Source organism: Erpetoichthys calabaricus, chromosome 12, assembly GCF_900747795.2.
Source record: "Erpetoichthys calabaricus chromosome 12, fErpCal1.3, whole genome shotgun sequence".
In the NCBI taxonomy this organism is placed as follows: Eukaryota; Metazoa; Chordata; class Cladistia; order Polypteriformes; family Polypteridae; genus Erpetoichthys; species Erpetoichthys calabaricus.
The window spans coordinates 105146260-105167864 of record NC_041405.2 but is presented as its reverse complement, the minus strand read 5'-3'; the positions used below and the strand labels follow the sequence as shown (position 1 = coordinate 105167864).

Below are 21605 nucleotides of genomic sequence, written 5' to 3'. Positions count from 1 at the left end.
AACAGAAATTTTAGTGATTGGCAATAATGGATATAATGAGGTTATTAGAAATAAACTTGATGCATTAGGATTGTAAGTCAAGACGGAGGTAAAGAATTTAGGGGTAACTATTGACTCTGACCTGAATTTTAAATCACATATTAATCAGATTACTAGGACAGCATTTTTTCACTTAAGAAATATAGCAAAAGTTAGACCTCTTATATCATTGCAAGATGCTGAAAAATTAGTTAATGCTTTTGTTTTCAGTCGACTAGATTACTGTAACGCATTCCTCTCAGGACTATCAAAAAATGATATCAATCGATTGCAACTAGTGCAGAATGCAGCTGCTAGAATCTTAACTTGGAAAAGAAAATCTGGGCACATCACCCCAGGTTTGATGTCACTACACTGGTTACCTGTGTCATATAGAATTGACTTTAAAATACTGCTTATGGTTTACAAAGCCTTAAATAATCTCGCTCCATCTTATATTTCAGAATGTCTTACACCTTACACTCCAAATTGTAACCTTAGATCTACAAATGAGTGTCTTCTTATAATTCAAAAAAATGCTAAACTTAAAAGAAGTGGTGAGGCGGCCTTCTGCCCTTATGCACCTAAAATCTGGAATAGCTTACCAATAGGATTTCTCCAGGCAAATACAGTGGAGCATTTCAAAACACTGCTGAAAACTCATAAATTTAACATGGCTTTCTCATAGCTTCATCTTAGCTAAATCCTGATGCTCTGTATATTCAATTAATTATCATTATTATTCATGGTGGCTCCAAAATCCGAACTATCCCCTACTTTCTCTTCTGTCCTTTTTCCGGTTTTCTGTGGTGGCGATCTGCGCCACCACCAACTAATCAAAGCACCGTTATTTCCCTACATTGATGGATTAAAGGCCAGAAGTCCACATGACCATCATCATCAAGTTCTTCCATGAGAACCCTGAATACAATGAGGATGGATTGAGGTCATTTATGTTAGGTAGAATGCCTAGAGGAGGCTGGGTGGTCTCATGGCCTGGAACCCCTGCAGATTTTATTTTTTTTTCCAGTCGTCTGGAGTTTTTTTTTTTTTTTTTTCTCTCGTCCCTGGCCATCGGACCTTTCTTTTATTCCAAGTTAATTAGTGTTCCCTAATTTTAATTATTTATTTTGTCTTTTTTCTCTTTCTTCATCATGTAAAGCACTTTGAGCTACATTGTTTGTATGAAAATGTGCTATACAGTATAAATAAATGTTGTTGTTGTTGATGTAAGAGAGATCAGCAGTGTTTGACTAGAAATGCTTATATAAAAGGTAATGCCTCCAAGCACTGTTTATTAAAGAGTTACAATCTGTTTCAATCCTGTGTGATATTTAAATTATGAACCTAATACTATCACCACACAGTGTCTAGATAAAATAAAATACTAGCTAAAATAGTGTAGAGTACAAAAATTGGTAGGAATACAGCCGCCATCAAAACTCCAGCTAACAAGAAATGTAACTGAAAACTGGAAAAGATTTAAACAGAAATTTGAAATGTATCTTGCTGCGATTAAAGCAGACAGAAAAAGTGATAAAATGAAAGTGTCTAGGCTTCTACATGTAATCGGTGAAGAAATGCTAGAAGTGTATAACAATTTCAGTTTGAAGTAGATGGAGACGATGAGAAATTGAACAAAATAATAGAAAAATATGAAGCAAATTGTAATCCAAAGAGCACTGTGACTTTTGAGAGGCAAGTTTTTTTACATACTTCCAGAAAAACAGCAAAACAATAGACCATTAAAATGTGCAACAGAAACAAGACATGTGAAAACGGAAAGCTGACAGACTCACTAATAAAAGATCAGATTGTGCTTAAAGAAACACTATTACAAGAGCAAGATCTTGACTTGGATAAAGGCATAGCCTTGTGTAGGGCTGTGGAGACGGTTAAAACACAAGCTGAAGAACTTGTTAGTGACTGTACCTGCTCCGTGAATTAAAAAAGCGAGACACACATGAGCCAAAGAACACATACAGTATGTGAAAAAAGACAAGGTAGCAATTAAGAATTAAAATGAGTCAGAAAGTGATCAGAAGCATCTGCCAAGAAAATGCCCAGCATATGGGAAAACTTGCAACAAATGCAACAAAAGCCATCATTATGCTTGGTGCTGTAAGAATCAAAGTAATAAACACAAAAAAGTAAATGCAGTCCATGAAAACGAAGAGGCAAATTTTTATGTAGATGCACTATTAGGGAAACCTGAACAGAAAAATGAATATACACTCCCATTGAAAATGAATGAGAAATGTATTGAATTTAAAATAAATATTATTTCTGAGACAGGTTTGAAAAGCTTGCAATGCAGACCAAAACTGCTTCTAACAAAAGTGAAAGTGACAGCATATGGAGGTACAGACATACCAGTGAAAGGAAAGGACAATGCTAAAGTGTCACACAAACACAGGCTTGTCAGTATGTGAAAGACTGAACCTAGGGAGGGGAGTTTTTGCTATAAATGACCAGGAAGAAACAGATTATGAAGAGCTGATGCAAGAATACAGTGACTTGTTCAAGGAATAGATTGTTTGCCAGAAGAACACACAATACTAATTGATAAATGCATACTACCCGTTGTTCATCCATGTAGAAAGGTGCCATTCGCTCTCCATAATCAACTGAAAGCAGGGTTTGAAAAGCTTAATGTAATAAAGAATATAGATTAACCAACTGAATGGGTGAATTCTTAGTTATTGTGGATAAAAAGAATGGAAGCTAGAGAATATGATTAGACCCAAGAGACTTGAATCATTCAATAAAAAGAGAGTTACTAACACGAGAAGAAGTAATGTCACAGATCCCAAATGGTCGATGCATCCTCTGGATTTTGGCAATTAAAATAGGATAATCCAAGTTCAAAACTGTGTATATTTAACATCCCTTATGGAAGATACAGATTGCACAGATTACCATCTGGCATCGCCTCAGCACCTGAAGTGTATCATAAGACAATACAAATGATTTATGAGCACCTGGACAGCGTAGACATATCCATGGCATAATTATAATGGGAAAATCTAAGGAAGAATATGATTGCAGACTGAGAGGTTTTAGAATTAACATGAAGAGGAAATTTGAAATTAAATAAAGAAAAAAATGCCAAATAGGCAAATAGACATCATTAGTAGTGACAGTATTAAGCCTGACGCAAAAAAGATTTCAGCTGCAGTAAATATGCCCAGGCTACAGTGTAAGAAAGATGTTCATAGGTTGAAAGGAATGGTAAATTATATGGGCAAATTCATAGCTCACCTGTCAGAGAAGGTAGCCCCACTCTGAAGATCGACAGAAAAGGAAACAGAATGGGAATGTAATCATGAACATGAGAATGCATGGAATCAACTGAAAAAGCAGCTAACAGAAGAAGCACTACTTAAGTTTTATGGCCCTTCAAGACTAATTAAGATTTCATTAGATGCATCATAGAGTGGACTTAGATCAGTTTGTTTTCAAAAGCATGGTGATAATTGGCAACCAGTGGCATAAGCGTCTAGATCCATGACAGACCCAGAAACGTGTTATGCACAAATTAAAAAAGAGTTGCTCAGCATAGCCTATGCTTGTTACAGATTTAATCAGTTTGTGTCAGGACAGGAAATTATCGTAGAGACAGGTCGTAAACATTTCATTGTATTATTCCAAAAGCCACTCCATGACTGTCCTCTGAGAAAACAAAGAATGATGATTACACTCTGAGTGACATATACACCAGGGAAAATGATGTACACAGCAGACCCTCTTTCTGAGCAGTTGATCCAAAGGTAGGCTACAGTACCTGTTAGCTCTACATCAAAAGAAAATAACAGAATCATTACCAGTTTTGGATGCAAAGATGGACATTGTACGAAGTGAGACATATAAAGATGTAACATTAAATAGATTGAAATAAAAAATAAATACTGAATGGTTGGCCATATGACAAGCAGAACTGTTCACCAGACATAACAGAGTATTGAAGCTATGGAGCTGAATTGACTGTGATTAATGATATAATCTTCAAAGGAAGTAAAACAGTGTCTTTGACTCAGGCGCCGCCGCGAGTGGCAGCTATTCCAGCAGCTCCGTGTATGACTTTATTTTTCTACCTTTTTTTTCTAAGTCCTACCACTTTCTTTTACGTGGACTCGTTCCCTGGACACTTTTTACTACTTGGACATGGATTTTTACACGCCGAGACTCGTCTATTCAAGTAGTCAACTTCAAGCTCTGAGAACAAATGCCCGCGCCGGTACGGTTCCCTATTTACCTGACGAGGTAAGAAGACGGTATCGTGGCAGCAGAGCCGGTGCTAAGATAAAAGCAAAGCATTTAGCGAGAAAGTGGCGCTACAAACCTTCAGTGCCTTCTGTGATCCTGGGAAATGTGAACTCACTACCAAATAAAATCGACGAACTGGCTGCGCTGGTGAAAAATGTCAGGACCTACAGAGAATGCAGTTTGTTGCGTTTTAGTGAAACGTGGCTAACAACTATCATCCCAGATGCTAACGTGGAGCTACCCGGGTTTAGCACAGTTAGAGCGGACAGAGACGCAAGTACCTGTGGAAAGCAGAAAGGGGGTGGAGTTGCACTCTATGTCAATACAAGATGGTGCAACTCTGGACATATTAACGTTAAAATCTCCACTTGCTGCAGGGACATTGAACTGTTGGCTGAAAGTCTGCGTCCCTATTACTTGCCCAGAGTTTGGACACGTTATCGTTATGACAAACTGGTGAGGAAGGCTGGCTCTATTGTAGGCACGGAGCTGGACAGCTTGACATCCGTGGCAGAGCAACGGGCGCTGAGCAGGCTCCTGTCAATCATGGAGAATCCACTGCATCCACTGAACAATATCATCTCCAGACAGAGGAGCAGCTTCAGCGACAGACTGCTGTCACTTTCCTGCTTCACTGACAGACTGAGGAGATCGTTCCTCCCTCACACTATGTGACTCTTCATTTCCACCTGGGGGGGTAAACGTTAACATTATTGTCTATCTGTATACCTGCATTGTTATCACTCTTTAATTTAATATTTTCTTTATCAGTATGCTGCTGCTGGAGTATGTGAATGTCCCCTTGGGATTAATAAAGTATCTATCTATCTATCTATCTATCTATCTATCTATCTATCTATCTATCTATCTATCTATCTATCTATCTATCTATCTATCTATCTATCTATCTATCTATCTAAATAGATATACCAAAGAGCCTGAGAAACGTAATGTTGAAAAAGATTCATGAAGGACATCAAGGGATTGAGAAGTGTAAAAAAAGATCATGCAAAGTGATACATTGTCCCAGAATTAATCAAGATGTGAAAGAAAAAGTATTCAGTTGTGCCACATGTCAAAAATATAAAGCATTTAAATCTACAGAATCACTGAAACAACATAGTACATCAGCAAGACCACATCAAAAGGTAGGAGTTGATCTTTTCACATGTAACATGTAACAGATTATCTTATTGTGTTGGACTATTCCTCTCTTTACCCTGAAGTATACAAAATGAGTAATATCACTGCAGATACTATGATAACATGCACAAAGCCCATATTTTCAAGACATGGCATACCAAAGGAGGTGTTTAGTAATAACAGACCACAGCTTGGTAATGAAAAGTTCAAAACATTCTGCAAAGACTGGGGCGTTATTCATAATACTTCAAGCCCACATTTCTCTCAGTCAAATGGACTGGTTGCGAAGTCAGTACAAATAGTGAAGCGACTGATGCACAATGACAAAAGTTCTACTTGCATATTGTACAACACCCCTAGAGTGTGGCTATTCACCAGCAGAGCTACTCATGGGAAAGGGATTACGCAGAAATAGACCCATTAAGGAGAACCTGCTAAGAACAAAAGAAGCTGAGAAGGCGAAGTAGAACAAGGAACAACAGAAAGAAAAAAAAAAGTTACGCTTCGACAGAGGTACACATGAATTACCAGAACTCCACCCGGTTATCTGGTAAAGTGCAAGGATAAATACAGCTCATGGACATGAAGAGGAACTGTATTAGAACAGACACAGCCTAGATTATACCATATACAGACAGATAAATGGGCTGTTCTCAGAAGAATCCATTGAGACATTAACTCTTTCAGGGCTGATGTTGACTTTTGTCAAAATTCAGGGGTAGAGGACAGTAATCAGCTGTAAACTGCAACAAAACTCGCCATTACATTTTAGTTCGACTCTCTTTCCTAGAAGAAAAGCTACATAGCTTTGCTGATTTTCTCTACTCGTGCGTGAGTAGTGAAGAGCAAACAACCTCTAAAATTGCATTGACATCTGGCGAGAAACCAAAGCGAATGTCCAAAGCAAAATACTCAGTGGACCTTTTACGTAATTTCGTTGAATAGGACTCTGACTTTTCGGACTCTGAGTTTGATGCAAGTGCTCTGGAGATGGATATCGAAAACGAAAGTGAGGTACCAGCATCATCTGATCGGTTCCCAGCTGAACGTGGTGCTGAACACTTTTGTGTAGCTGATGCGCGTACAGCAGCGTTTGCCTGGAAGGACCACCACTTATGATGACAAGAGGTACAAACCATATTGTGTCACACTGCGACTGCCACCGCTCCGCCCACCTGTTGTGCAAAGTCAGCCAGGCAGCCGGCCCACCGTGTATTCCTGCTGACCATCAAGGTGTCCCAGCACAGCCACTGCCAAACATGAGATGCAAAACATGCGCCAACAGCAGCCACAGCACATAGCAACAGACGTTTTATGTTGATTTGTGTGTGAAACCATTGCTCTGTGTGCTTTTCAGAAAACCGAGTTTATTGGAAAAAATATTCAGCCCTCAAAGAGTTAAAGCACCAGTAACCTCTAACCAGAACAGAAACACAAGTCAAACAAATATTAGTGAGACAAACCTAAATCAGGGAAGAGAATCACAACTGCAAGGCCAAATAACCAGATGATCAACACTTCAAGTAACAGATAGTTCACTTGTTTGAAATTTTTTTTAAGTTTTTGAAATGTATAACATAATTAAGATTAAAAGTAATGCCTTACTTTTCTTTAAGAAGGGAAGATGTAATGATAGTGGATTAGTAAGGTCTATTGAAGAACACGTACAATATGATTAGTAATGTCCTGGTGTGGGGTGTGTAGACGCCTGGTGTAAGAGAACTCAGTAGTGTTTGACAGCAAAAGCAGCAGCTGGTAGGTAAAATGTACCTACTAGCAGCAGCATCCTTCAGGTAATGTGAATGTTTTTCAAATGTTTTATCGTTGAGTCGGAAAATGAGGGTTGTCACTTCCCAAGTGAGTTCATTTCAGTTTTGCTACAGTATTGTTTATTCAGCTTTTCCTCCACCTTCAAACGTTAATACAATAATGACATCGCAGTCAACTACAGCAAGCAAAGCCTGTTCATTTTTCCAAATTTGTAAGATCAGTGTTAAGACACACATGCAGACTTTTCCGGATACATAATACAGATTGTCATCTTCATTTGGAAGTAACTGAACTCCAATGATAAAAACCAGTTTATAAAAGTTGCTTCATTTCTAACTATTGTAGGTTACTCAGTATTTTGTGCTCATGGCATCATTATGTAATAGCACATACATCTGCAAGCAGTTTTTTTCACAAATGAAAAATGACAAAAAGCAAGTTTAGATGTGTACTGAACTAATAGATACAAATCTTTGAAATGAATTAATTGTTGTGACGACCAGTATCCCAGTTGATATTAACAGTTTGTTACACTCTCATTTGGATTTCATCTCCAAGAAACATGGAAGCTGTCTCTGATGAACATGAGGAGAGGGGTCCACCAGAACATCACTCAATTGGAGAGACGTTGTAGTGCAAGTCAATGTTAGCAGACATCTGTTCGTCATTCCACCATGAAACTATCCATCCATTATCCAACCCGCTATATCCTAACTACAGGGTCACAGGGGTCTGCTGGAGCCAATCACAGGGCGCAAAGCAGGAAACAAACCCCGGGCAGGGCGCCAGCCCACCGCAGACCATGAAACTACCAAATGACTAATTTTATACATAACAATTATATCTAAAACAACTATACTGTATGTGTAATTTATAATGTTTCATGTCTAAATAATTCAATTAAAAAAAAATTACTTATTCTCTATACATAGTGTTTTTTTCTTTCATTTTAAACTTTAATTTATCTCTGTGATAAGGAAAATTCTATTGGCAGATCTGGATTCAGCACCCTTCAGTCTATAAATAACACCTTAAATATTTGTTCATAGTGAAAACCCTTTTCAGCAGACCAGTGTTATTACTCTTGAAAGCATGACCTTACTAGAAGAAACTCATGCGCACCTTACAAAATGATCTACAAATGTACACAAAGCTAGAAACGGCCTGAATATTAACTTGCACATAAAAACATAAAACACCACGTACAAAAACTCAGAACAAAAAACAAAAGCCAGGTAAATGTTAAGGAATAAACAGGAGGGAAAAACAAAAAAAAGGTAAATTTCAGTAAAAGCACACAAAAGAACAACACAAAGAAGGCATCTGAAAGCTCCAAGAAAAGTAGACAAATTGTCGGCTACAGATCGCCTTCTTTAAATATCCGCTAACAACAACAACTACATTTATTTATAAGCACATTTCCAGATAAAAAGTGTAACTTAATGTGCTTTACAAGAAGTGAAAGGAAAGAAATACAGTACTATCACAAACAATCAATACAAATCAATGAATGCTTACATACACTATATAAATACACAAATAACCAATAGAAATGAAACGGTCCTTAAATTTAGTGCGCATGCAAGCCTTACAGCAGGAGTATTCCCAATAACACCTGTGGTGACACTAAGCAAAAACAGGTGGTAAAGTAGCAGGGATGTGCCATTGGTGCACAGAGAATAATTAAATGTTTTAAAGTACAGTAAAGTGAAATAAATATCCTGGCTAATGCAGCTAAGTGTATATCCTCACACATGGGGAGCTGGATCCTTTACCATTAGCATGAAGATCAAGATGTGCGTAGGGCACCAGTCCACTGCAGGACGTACTTGTACACATGTCCACAAGGCCAACTTTAGCAGCACCAATAACTTGAACTGCAAGCATTTGGAGATCCAGGAGAATTACTAGAACACCTAGAAGAAACCTACACAGCCACATGGAAAACTTTACAACAGCACACAGGCAACAACAGAATGTCAGACTTGTGAAGAAGCAGTACTCACTACTTCATCAACACTGCTGCCCACAGTAAAACAGTCACATATTTTTTACCCTTATAATGAAAGTACGAGCACACTACAGAATTTTTGGTAATCTGAACTGGTCTGTGGAGACTAACTTCAGTTCATGACGTAGTGGACTATTGGGCAAGGCTGAGATCACTGTCATTGATAGCTTGTTCCTTCACACAGAGTCTTACCACTACATCATCTAAGCCACTGCATCTACTTTTCTCTTAAGAAACTGAACAAAATCTTACATCCACCCTTCCTGTTCATAATGTATGATTAATGGAGCATTAGTTGTAATCTGTGGTTTCTCCATCATGCTAAATGCTGTCTGATACACTTTCCATCCATCCGTCAAATCATTGTTTTAGTTTATTATGGTGTTACAGTGAGCTCAAGTCTATCCTGGCCACATTTAGATCCAGCTCTGAATGGGATGTCAGTTCATTATCACTATCTCATTAGGTCATGCATGTCAACTAATTTTAAGCCACCAGTTATTTTAACACACACATTGGACTGACAGCATAAACTGGGGTACCCAGAGAAAACATACAGACATGTATACACACAACATGAAGTATTGTACTCTCTGTTTTGTAATCGATTAATAAGCACAGCATTAGAGTTCTAGATAGCTGATAGCTGGGCATTTAGTCACAATGTATGTAAATTTACAGACAACTACAGTTGGACTTACCTGTACTAAGATTTACATACCTGCGGTGGCATCATAAGAAGGATGGGGGACTGGCCCAATGGCAACAGGCAAGGGGAAGAGGTACCCATGTATGCAGAACTTATGGGAAGCTTGATTTGCTGTAAAAGTGAAAAACAAAGTATGGAGTTACGACACGCTCTGTACTTTCCAGATAAAACAAAACGTGTGTCCCAGATTAATGAAATGGTCCTTTAACTCAACAGGGTATGAGTTTTCTAAAGGCATCAGAACGCTGAGAATACAGTAAACTCCATCTTAAGACAGATTGCTCATTTCTGAACATTTCCCACAACGTAACTAGCATGTTAAATCCTTTGCTGTCTTTGTGTCCCTCTACCCTTGTGTCCTCACAGGTGGCGCAGTGGTAGTGCTGCTGCTTTGCAGTAAGGAGACTGTGGAAGATTGTGGGTTCGCTTCCTGGTTCCTCCCTGTGTGGATAGCGCTTTGAGTACTGAGAAAAGCGCTATATAAATGTAATGAATTATTATTATTACCCACTCATTAATCACTAAGTGTCTCTTAAACTGACTGACAGACATATTGGTCACCAGACAGAGCACATAAATTCACATCTTAAAAATTATCCAGAAATTTAGAATATTTTAGAAACTGACTGCATGTGAGCTTATAGCTCTAGAATTTTATTTACATTTCATATGAAAATATGACTGAACTTTGAAACAGATGTCCTCGTGCATACCATACATAACTCAAACCTACTTAATGTAATGGAGCTTATCTTGGCAGCATTGGGCACAAGGCTGGAACCTGCCCTGAACAGGGCACTAGTCCTTCAGAGGATCCTAAAACACACACACTACCCAGACTCACACTTATACAGGGCTAATTAAAGGTCACCAGTTAAGCTAATCATAACATCTTGGGGGGTTTAACCACTTGGAAAAAGTATATTTTATTTTTTCAAGTTATTCTTTTAAACTATTTAATCTTTTAAAATTTTAGAATGAGGCTTGATGGTGTACAGACTATGGTCTGCATCTGAGGCTTTTCTTAGAGTTCTCCAAGTTTCGTTCCACATCCCATAAATGTGCATTCTGAGATGAGTGGCTGTGCTGGTCTTACATAGAATTAGTGCGTATGTGTAAATGTCACACAGGGTGGTCCCTGCCTTATGCCCCATACTACTGGGATGAGCACTGGTTCAAGTTCTTGTGATATTAAAGGGGAGTTTGAAAATCAGGCCTTAAGTTAAAAGAAAGTGAGTCTTTCGTAAAGCTTGTGCGGTTGCCTTTTCTTTTAGACATTTTACAGACTTCTCCTCTCATGAAATTATATAAAGAGACACTTACTAAAGAGGAAGTTCCATATGCTATCTTGGGAGTCATTTCTTTGGAACCAGCATCTCCAGAAGAAACCCTCGTGGTGAAAAGTGGTTTCTGTCAGATCACGCACAACTTTTAAAGTTGTTTTCTTTACCAGGATCTAAGATAAAGAAGACAAAATGTACACTTATCAATATGTGAATTTGAAATAGCGAGAGTGGGGTTTGTTCTGCCATCCAAAAGCACATTACCACTTGTCTAAGATCAACTAGAATATCATTTGGTCTGTGATGTGTCATTTAAAAGCAAGCTAGCAGAGTCCACCTCTTACAACATTCCCACAGGAGGGGCAGAGTGTCATCAAGGAGCTCAGCATCAAATGCCATCGATTCAAGTTACAAAACTTGAAACTTTGGTAAGAGTAATAATAGTCATTTCTTTCTAGTTCATAACATTCATTGGTTTGGCTTCACATACTAATACTAAGTTAAGGGGAGCAATTTAGTATTTTCCAGGTTGCCATTGGCTGTGGCTGCTTCTGTCTTCATGTGCACAGTTTATTTATTCTCCTCCCAGGCGGCACATCAGCATTGGAATTAACAGTTAACTATAAACACAGTGGAAAGATGCTCTGGACTTTTTTCATCATTAAAGTTCAAGACGGTGCAGTACATTGTGAGGATTGCAAGGGTAATGACAGGGTGCCAAGGGTGAAGGAAGCACCTGCATAATGGGGGACAAAAGTAAAGTTTAAAGGGGGATGATAAGATAAAGATTAACCAACTTCCTGAAGAGTAGCAATAGGCCACTGGTGTTGATATGCTTTGAAACTGTGAATGATGCCTCAAAGATGAATGCCTCAAAGGGATTCAATGAAGTCATGGACTGATAAGATGGCCAGCAGAATTATTCTGGGACAGAAGGACAAAGCAGAAACATTATAGGTGTAATATTGCTGACTTTGAGAGACAGATGACTGGAAAATATATAATACCAGTAAAGGTGCACTGCACTTAACTTGAGCATTCCTAGTTTTCATCCTCTTTCTCTGTACGTTTAGCATTCGTTTGCTCAGAGGTTGATGCACTTGCTGCTTCCTGAGCAGCTCTTCTTTTCTCCATCCTAGCAGCCCGCTTCTTCTCTTCTTTCGTCAGCATCTTTTCATGTTTAAACTGATTAAGTCAGTGTTTGTGTTGCAATTACTTAGAACGTTTTCCTTGATGTTTCACTTAAGCTGGCACTTAAGTGTTCAATCTGCCTCAAGAATTATTTAAGATATGAAGAAAGAAGAAGAGATAATAACGGCAAAGGTGGTAGGGATGAGAACGCTGCCCGTATGCATGCACCGCACAACCATATTGCTGGCCACTGCTGAGAGTTGATTCTACAATAAAATAAAAATACAAAGAGGAATAACCTTGGAGGTCAATCATCACTCCGAACGCGCATAGTAGACGTCAAATTTCAGGTCAAAAGGTCAAACGGTTTGCAAACTACAGGTGATTTAAAATCCTGGACAGACAAATGAAAAGCCACGACAGCGTATTATATATAAAGATAATTTTTCAGAATTGTCCACTAATGTATTAAAAAATACAGTCCATGAGATAAGTGAATTTCCCCCTAGGATTAATAAAGTATCTATCTATCTATCTATCTATCTATCTATCTATCTATCTATCTATCTATCTATCTATCTATCTATCTATCTATCTATCTATCTATCTAAGTTCATTTTAGTGTTTACATGATTATGAACCTTAGTTACTAACTGTAGACAATGCTGGTGGTTCAGTACCCGGCCTTATTGATTATTTCAGAAATTTAAGGGAAATGTGAACTAAGGCAGAAAGAATCTCTACTTGCTGATCATAAAGATAAACTTACACCAGATCTAACAGATTGCCTAAGATTTCCCTTTGCTAAACAGGAAATCCATCTAGTTTTTCTATCATGTAAATTTGGTCCAAGTTAAATAGACCCTTACGCTATTTTGAAAAAGATGAGACCAGTTTCTTTTAAATCTGAATGGTCTGAACATTGTAGAATACTACTGTACCTACATTGAACGTTTCATGCCTCAAATTAGAGCTGTCAAGTGCATTGTCTAGAAGGGTAAAACCCCCACCCCGTCAGTAGCTGTAGATGAACGTGAGAGTTCACCAGTTTTGGACTCTCAATATTGAGCTTCACTTATGTATTACATAGTTCACTGCAATGGATACGGTCTCGAGTAAAGACACTGAGTTCTGGCTTTGGACACTTTATGTACCTTTCGTCGTATGTGAGTTTCATCTCAGGTTTCCTGTCTGTACTAAGAGGGATGCTCTGTCATGATCATCCTGGCACCAATATAAATTGCTTTATTTTTTTTTTTTTTTATGTTATTTTTCAATACCTTTATTTTTTGTGTGTTTGCTGCCATTTTATGTGAATTTCTTATTATCACTTTAGTCGTATTTATTTGTCTCAATGGCTGTTGCCTGTCATGTTACTGATGGCAATGTGGTGTAATTTTCTCATCCTATAAATAAAAGAAGCATATGGCACACATTGCCCATTTTTGTGGATAATCACAACCCTAATTTAACCAGTGCTTTCATTTTGGGCGTTTCTTCAACTTTGATTTTTGTCTGGTATTTTGGTTTTGATATTTTTCATCCATGGCCCCTTGTTACAAACCTCTGATTGTGTTTACACTGCCCTTTGCCTTACATTTTAAAACGTCCTTTTTTCTCCCAGTTCTGTCACCCTGCTGTTCCTTTGGGACCTGCCATTCTTCCAACCAACCACAAATTAAATGCACTCAATCATGTATGATTTATTACATGGTTATTCATGTATTATTTATTATTAGCCACTATTTGCTATTTATCCTCATTCAAAGGCTATACTTATAACAATCCCATTTAGAATCTGATGAACTCTACATAATGGCCACTGGATCTTCTATTACCTTTCATTTACCAAGATACATTGTGAGTGCCGCTAACTCCTCTAACTAGTTAAAAGACGCAGTACAACATTTAAACACTTAGAACTGCACACTCTACAAAACATTTCCCAACAAATTCTTATTAAAACCACACATACAAATAGGCATTTCACATTAGCACATAAGCATTAAAAAAACTGTTGTCCTCAGAATAAAGTGATGTATTTATTACCACGATGTAGGAGAATCTCTTGAGTCATGCCACTGTTCATATCGTACAGTCAGCCCTTCAAATTCGCAGGTTCTGATTCTGCAGATTCCACCAACCATGGATTGACCTTTTTCCAAAAAAAAATCAGAAAGTTCCAAAAACCAAAAGTTGAATTTGCCGTGAGTGTAGCACTATGGTGAATCCATACAAATGAAGTGATGTGCGGATATACCTTACTGTAGCCTCCCACCTAACTGAGGAATAACCACACGCCTACAACTACTACAAGATTTGTTTGATGCAAAGAAAAACAATAAACAGCTTCCTATAACAATGTTTCTAACTAAAGCGCCTGCAATTGTGAAGCCTCAGCCTTTAGCGCTTGAACCTCCTCAGCCTGACATTACAAATGGTAGCAACCTCATGGTCTGGACCTTTGAGGGACAAGCTCCTCAAGTTGCCGCAGACTGGCCAAAGGGGTGGCAATACCTGGAGAGGCAAGCTATGAAGTAGCCATTTGAGCAGCCGTAAATTCTGAACGCAGCATTTAGACAGCACATTGATCACATCTCCCGGCTGCTACAGCCCATCGGGCCAAATGCAAGGCTGCCAGAAAGTCTTGAATTTGGACACTGGGCTTGGGTCAGTTCACAGAGACTCAGGAGAACAGTGTGGTATGCAGGTTACCTCTGACCCATGTAGTGAGGTGGAACTGGGGGGCGTGCATGAGGTTACAAAGGAACAAAGCAACTAGGAGCATGTGGCGCCTCTGAAGACCTAAGCGGCATAATTGAAATAGAAGTCAAACCCTGTTAGGGCCACTCACCATTAATAAGAGTAAAGAGACTAATTCCATTCCTCCATCTCAGTATTATTATTCCATTATAATATTATTGAACATCTTCCAAATCATAAACACCTGCAACACTGTGTGTGTTTGTGAGAGAGAGAGAGCATACATTTATATTTACTCTATTTATAACTATATTTTCTATATATACTTGTATTTTAAATATTCTATGTTTTATTCTATGTATTTTGTTTTTCAGGTCATTAAATGAAAGCAATCTGTACATGCCGGAAGAAAGGAAATGTTATTTTGTTTCAAACGTGTACTGCGTAGTTAGGCATAGCCATGGTTGTGCCTGAAATGAAAATATACAGACTTTTTTTCTAATCATTATTCCCTAAACAATACAGTACTATATAACAACTATTTACATAAATTTTACATTGTATTACGTATTATAAGTAATCCAGAGATTATTTAAAATATACAAGAAGATATGCATATGTTACATGCAAATATTACGCCGTGGTATTTTATTTAAAGGACTTGAGCATGGAACCAAAACTTCACTGATTTGGAGGCTGATGTATATTCAATCAAGGACATGTTGATTGCATATTCTTATTACATATTGATTACATATTCACACCAATGGACACTATTTAACAAATACAGCGATAACAACTGGTAATTCAGACTCTTTACAGGCAGTGAGTTTCAATACGGCTAGCTGAGTAGAAGGTCAAAAACACTTGAGAGTGTCCGCTCCTTCTCTAGATCACTTCATTCTCTCCCATCTCTATTATTAACCCATCACCATAACCTTTTATACTAAAATGTCCTACCTCCTCAAAAACATCATTTAACCTTTGGCATTATGTTTACACACAGAAAAACAAGCAAAAAATGTAAGTGTTACATGTAACAATTTGCATGTAACAGTATTACACGTAACAGAAAACTGTAAATACCAAAATGTCAACATCAATACAGTAGGAAAGGTAGGTCTAGTGCCTGATGTTGCAGTCAGGACAGTAGAAGCGTGTTTCTTTGCACACTGTTCTTATATTTTTTCTATTACTTGCACATGAGAAGGTACAATGTCAGTGCCTGAACCACACGATCAACTCACTCACTGGTGACTTCCACATTTCCTCTTCTCTTGAACATTGACAGGTGCAGCATTCTGAACAATGTCCTTGCATTTGATTGCAATCATTTTGCCTTTTTGCCATGCAGCTACTGTTGCACCATGTTGAACCTCCATGCAAGCAAATTCACTAAGTATATCACAGCAGCGTGTACAGTGTTGTATGCAGCAGTTTTACTCTCTGTGTCAATGTCTGATGAGTAATTCACATTGCGATCACTGCCGCTCAATTCAAGCAATGGTTTAATTTCAGTTTGCTCTAAAACTGCCTTTACCCTTTTCATTTGCATTCATGTTTTTGGTTGAAGGCTCCTCCCCACTCATGAATATTAACAAATTACCATAGAGTTTTGATTTTCTTTTTTTTAACAACATGTTATTTTGTCCACTAGATGGCAGCTGAATACTGTCCTGAGAGATATTCAGGCTTGACACTTTAAAGCAGATCATTGCACGTCATATGTGCATAGAATTCTGAGCCTAACGCCAAGGAGGTTAAATGGCCAGATGCTCCTCTTTTATGGTAATTAGAATCAATGAGAAATCTGACTGCTTTAAATTTGCCTATAGAACTGTCATTATTGAAGTAAAAAAACACATAAAAACACATCCACACTACAACTGGATAGACATCTTAACACAACTAACCAATTATTTTAATTTACATCTGGTACGTTTAGACTGCTACTAATTTCATTCCTCAAAAAAACTTCACTTTCTTATTTGAAATCAGTAAAAAATATGTTGCACATTTTAAATGTTAAATAAAAACTGAAGCAAACAAAAACTTTGTTGGTGTCATAGTTTTCAAACAAATGAACTTAGTTGAGCAGAAACATAATTGTATTATTTTGGCTGAAAACCCAAACTGTGTGAAAGAGTCGATTGTAACACAACCTTTAGCACAAATGTGCAACTTTCTTGCATTTCTAGGGTGGAGTGGTGGCTCTGAGGCTAAGGATCTGTGCTGGTATCCTGAAAGTTGCCGGTTCGAATCCCCGTCAGTGGCAGTTGAAATTGACACTTATCTGGGATTTAGGAAAAACTTCATATTCTTTTCATTATGTCAGTGTATATCATAACATGAAACTATCAAATAGATATACAAGGGACGTTCAAAAAGTTTCCATACTTTTATATTTTCGTTGGAAACGGTGAAGGCGGGAGGAGTAGTAATTGGGCATTAAAAAGTAGGTACAACGCTCAGAAAATTGCATCACAAATGAAGGTGACTCTGTAGAAAAGTGATGTAATTTGTTTTTGAAATTCTTAATAAATAGAGTTAAAAACATTATATAGTGTATAGATTCAAGTTCAGTAAAAATAATTAGGAGAACTTTGTATTAGAAGAAATCTATGTCACTTTTTCACATGTCAAACCGTTAGAAGAATAAAACGAGGTGTAAAGGAGAGCAAGATTGTTTAATCATGAGGCCTTGTCCAGGATTCTCTAGTGTCTTTGCACATCTCTTACTCATCCATGAAACGCTGATCGGAGTCTCTACAGTTGGACAGAATGAGTGAGTGGCACCTGCTAAGTGCCTGTTTCTGTGCTGTCAGTATGCTGTATCTGTGACGCAGTGGTGTTAAACACTGTTCCACTATGCTTTTATGAATGTTTTTGTGAAAATGTTTAAAAGGCTTAAATATCTTTGAAGGTGTATGATTGACAGAAGTTCATTTTAAAGATTGCAGGCACTGAAATAAACTGCCAAATGCTGTGCACGACATGTCTGAGAAGTGAAAACTGCATGAGACTAGCAATAAAGGTGCAGAGGCTGCTTGTTGTGCAGCTCCTAAATTCCACACAATATTAAATAACATAATTTTGGAAAACTAAATGGAGGACGTGGTTTAGATGGGTGTCCAATTTTCAACTATTCAAACAGTACAGGAGAAGAGGAAGAGATGTTGCAGAGTACCATGCAATGAGCAAAGTTGCCTCCTAAGTGAGATTCATTAACAAGAATTGTATTCATATTTTCCAATATCCTACCTACTACACTATATGTTGTAATCCGTGAAATTAAAAGAAATTGGAGAATTGACATGGATATTATCAGAGATGACCACAATTATGTACAAAGGCAAAGAAAAATTATTGCCAATACTCCTGTATGCTCCCAAGCACCTCACATTACACACATTGAATCAAACAATACAAGGAGTGTAATCGCCGACATTATTGACAGGTAGCAATGCTAAGTAGGTGACTGAAGTGGCCCACACTGCTTTTGTATACAAACTTATTAAAATAAATCTGGCTCCACTAACCAAAGCATTTATCAGCAGTGATTAAACCAGTTGCTGCCGTAAAGACGTCATCTGCTGGGATGAGTTTGATTAATGAAGGGAACACTTAGAACTTGCATCCACTTGGTGCACAAGAAATTATTTTAATACAGAGAAGCCAGAAACATGCATGCTATTTACAGCTGCTATGCTGTATTGCTTCCTGAAGCTTGCCTTCTCAATGATGTTTTAATAATATTTATCCTGATGTGATTCACCACGGAGCAGCTGTTTTAATTAAAACCTTCATTTGCAGGTATTTAAGAACTGTGTAGATCTTGATGGAAATCATTACAAGAACACTCCACGCAAGATCAACAAAGTGTAAAACTGAAAGCTAAAATGTGCCGTCTTGTCTTACATGGCTGAGATGTTTTGTACGATAAGCAGTCACAGAGTACCCGTTACAAGCTCAGCATGTTTTCTGTCAAACTTGATGCTGGCAGCCACCTCTTTGACTCCACATTGGCGTTGGGTGTATTTTTGAATGCGTTGGAGTATGTCTAGTGCAAGAAAAATCATCAGTTGTCTGAATGGTCAGAAAAGGAAAGGATTAAAGCTTCCCATATATTATTTTCACAAATCTCTATTTTTAAAGACTTGTGAAGGTAATCATACTCGGCATTTCAGAAAAGTTGCATTTTGGCCTAAATTAAATGGGATTAAAAAAAACAGTAATAGTTGTTTCTCAAAGACTACCTATTCTTTTAAAAAAAACTTAAAACAATGGATTTAAGACTAAATAAAAATAAAAGTTTAAAATGATATATAGAGTTTTAATAATTCTTCCACATTTTTGGTTCTAATTAAAATCTCTTCTATATTTAGAATAAAAAAAAAACTTCTATAGTTATTGAAGTCCTTTTAAGCTGCCAGTGTGTGTCCTATTTCTGTATTGACTAATTAATATGTCTTGGTATCGAAGTTTTTAATAAGAGTGCAGGGCTTCAGAAATTCATTATCTGCAACAGCCTTGTTAAATGACTCTAATCTTAAGCGTTTACCTTCTCATGGTCCTTCAATTGCAAAATTTGGAAGAGGAAAACTGAAGAGAAATGGATTTTTAATATTTTAAAATCATCCACGCCCGTTTTATCCAGGAATACGAGCAGGTGGCATTCAGGTGGTACCGATCCCCCTTCAGATAAAAGGCCACTCTTGGCCCGCGTGTGCACTGTACCGTGTGACTACCTACAGTAATCAGCAATACATTGTGATTCAGCGCAACCCGCTGCCTCCACCTACCTCTTCGCCATTAGATGACCCCCGGGCGCTGCTGCTGTCGGATGTCGGATGGGTAGGTCGCCCACAGTTTTCGCTCGCCATCAGCCAATAATCAGTCCCAAAAGCTGTTAGAAAACAGAGCACCCCGAGTGCCCCAAGTGTCCCGGCAATTAAGGCTGCGATCCTGACTTTCATGGTGAGTCTCAGGCTGGGGAAAGGAGGATTCTCTGCAGACGTCCTACTAAAGAGACGCGAGTAGTTCTGGACTGGGGTTGTCTGGGTTCTATTTTAGGACTACATCTCGGAGCGCCAGGGAGTGGGGTCGGATTTGTGAGGGGCGGAGGTCTGCGGTGTCAGTTTCCCAACTCCGTAGGTAATTAAACACGCTGCCTGGCCACCGATGCGTAGTTTGGATAACTGAAAAGCGTTTGGCTCGGCTTCAAAGAATCGCGCACAACAATTTGTGCCCCACTGGGTGCAGCAAATAAATTGTCCACGGAATGCCAGGCGCATACTTGCCCTTCTCTAAATAGTTAGCAGTAGAGTGTGCAAGTCAGACAGGCGGGGGCGGTGGTCGGAGCGGCATTTCATTTATCTTGCTAGGAATACTTGGTCAGATTTTTTAAAAGACTGAATAATACGCTCTCAAAACAAATAGTACTATTTCACAACTACCTTCAATTGGCTTTGCTCAAAGTAAGCAGTTTCACTGCTTTACACGCCCATTTGAACTACAGCTGACAACAAGAGCGTGTGTGTGTTCGCCCTGCGATGGCCTGGCGCCCGGTCCAGGCTGTATTCCTGCCTTGCGCCCAATGCTTGCTGGGATAGGCTGCAGCGACCCCACCCGCGACCATGATCAGGGCTAAGCGGATTAGAAAATCACTTATTTATGTCGGAGCAATGTGAACAAATTTCATCGTTTAGCACCACTCACAATAAGGGCATGATGCCATTCCCCAATTGTTTTAGGTGGACATTATTCCAAATGAACATATTTTAAAAATTTTAAATTTATTTTAGGGGAAAAATAGCCATTAAACAGCTTCTAATCAGTTTCAACTCCAAATGAACAAGTTTGTAGTCTTTATGTATCTGAATTATTATTATTATTATTATTATTATTATTATTATTATTATTATTATTATTATCTAATTCAATCAGGGCCGGATTTATATGAAAAGAGGTCCTAGGCTATTCCACTTATGAGGCCCTTTCACCTTCCATTTTTAAGTTTGTAAATTACATGAGAGATAATAAAATTTTGCTAACAATTTGAATGTAGGCCCCTCTTGATCTTGAGGCCCTAGGCTGAAGCCTAGTTAGCCTATAGGAAAATCCGGCCCTGAATTCAATTAACATATTGTTGTTGGCATCTTAACTTGGTTCATTTACGGTTAAACAAAGAAGTCAAATCTCATTGGTATAGAAATACTGTTCACATTGGATGGATTTCATGCTGCAATGTTGCCAAGTGGACAGATTCCCAAAAATCAGTTGATTTTTTTCCAGTGGGGAATACTTTTTATTCCCAAGATATTTTCCAGAATTTTTATATAGTTTTTAGTTATATTCCTAGGAAAAACATGCCTTATTAGCAATCTTTAGTTAACAACCCTTCTTAATAAGAGATTTGCAGAAATTCATTGACACTCAAGGAAAAATAAACACCATACATTAAAATATTTTGAAATGCTAAAGGTTTTTTGGTTTTGAAAGAAGGTTTTTTGGAAAGTTTATCTTGGATAATCTGGCTACATTGCATACCCTACATCACAAAAGAATTTTT

The 21605-nt window shown here is 38.0% G+C and overlaps 1 protein-coding gene across 1 annotated transcript in view; it reads right to left on the bottom strand.

The window, feature by feature from the left end:
- LOC114662473 (transmembrane protein 182-like) overlaps nt 1-20105 on the bottom strand; it is a 43587-nt gene extending 23482 nt beyond the window's left edge. Inside the window, exons 1-3 of the mRNA XM_028815951.2 lie at nt 19837-20105; nt 11241-11373; nt 9930-10028 (exon numbers count right to left, since the gene is read on the bottom strand). Coding sequence (XP_028671784.1) covers nt 9930-10028; nt 11241-11373; nt 19837-20010 — 406 coding nt within the window. The 5' untranslated portion in view covers nt 20011-20105. The remainder of the gene's footprint in view (nt 1-9929; nt 10029-11240; nt 11374-19836) is intronic.
- Between the last annotated feature and the right edge of the window lie 1500 nt (nt 20106-21605).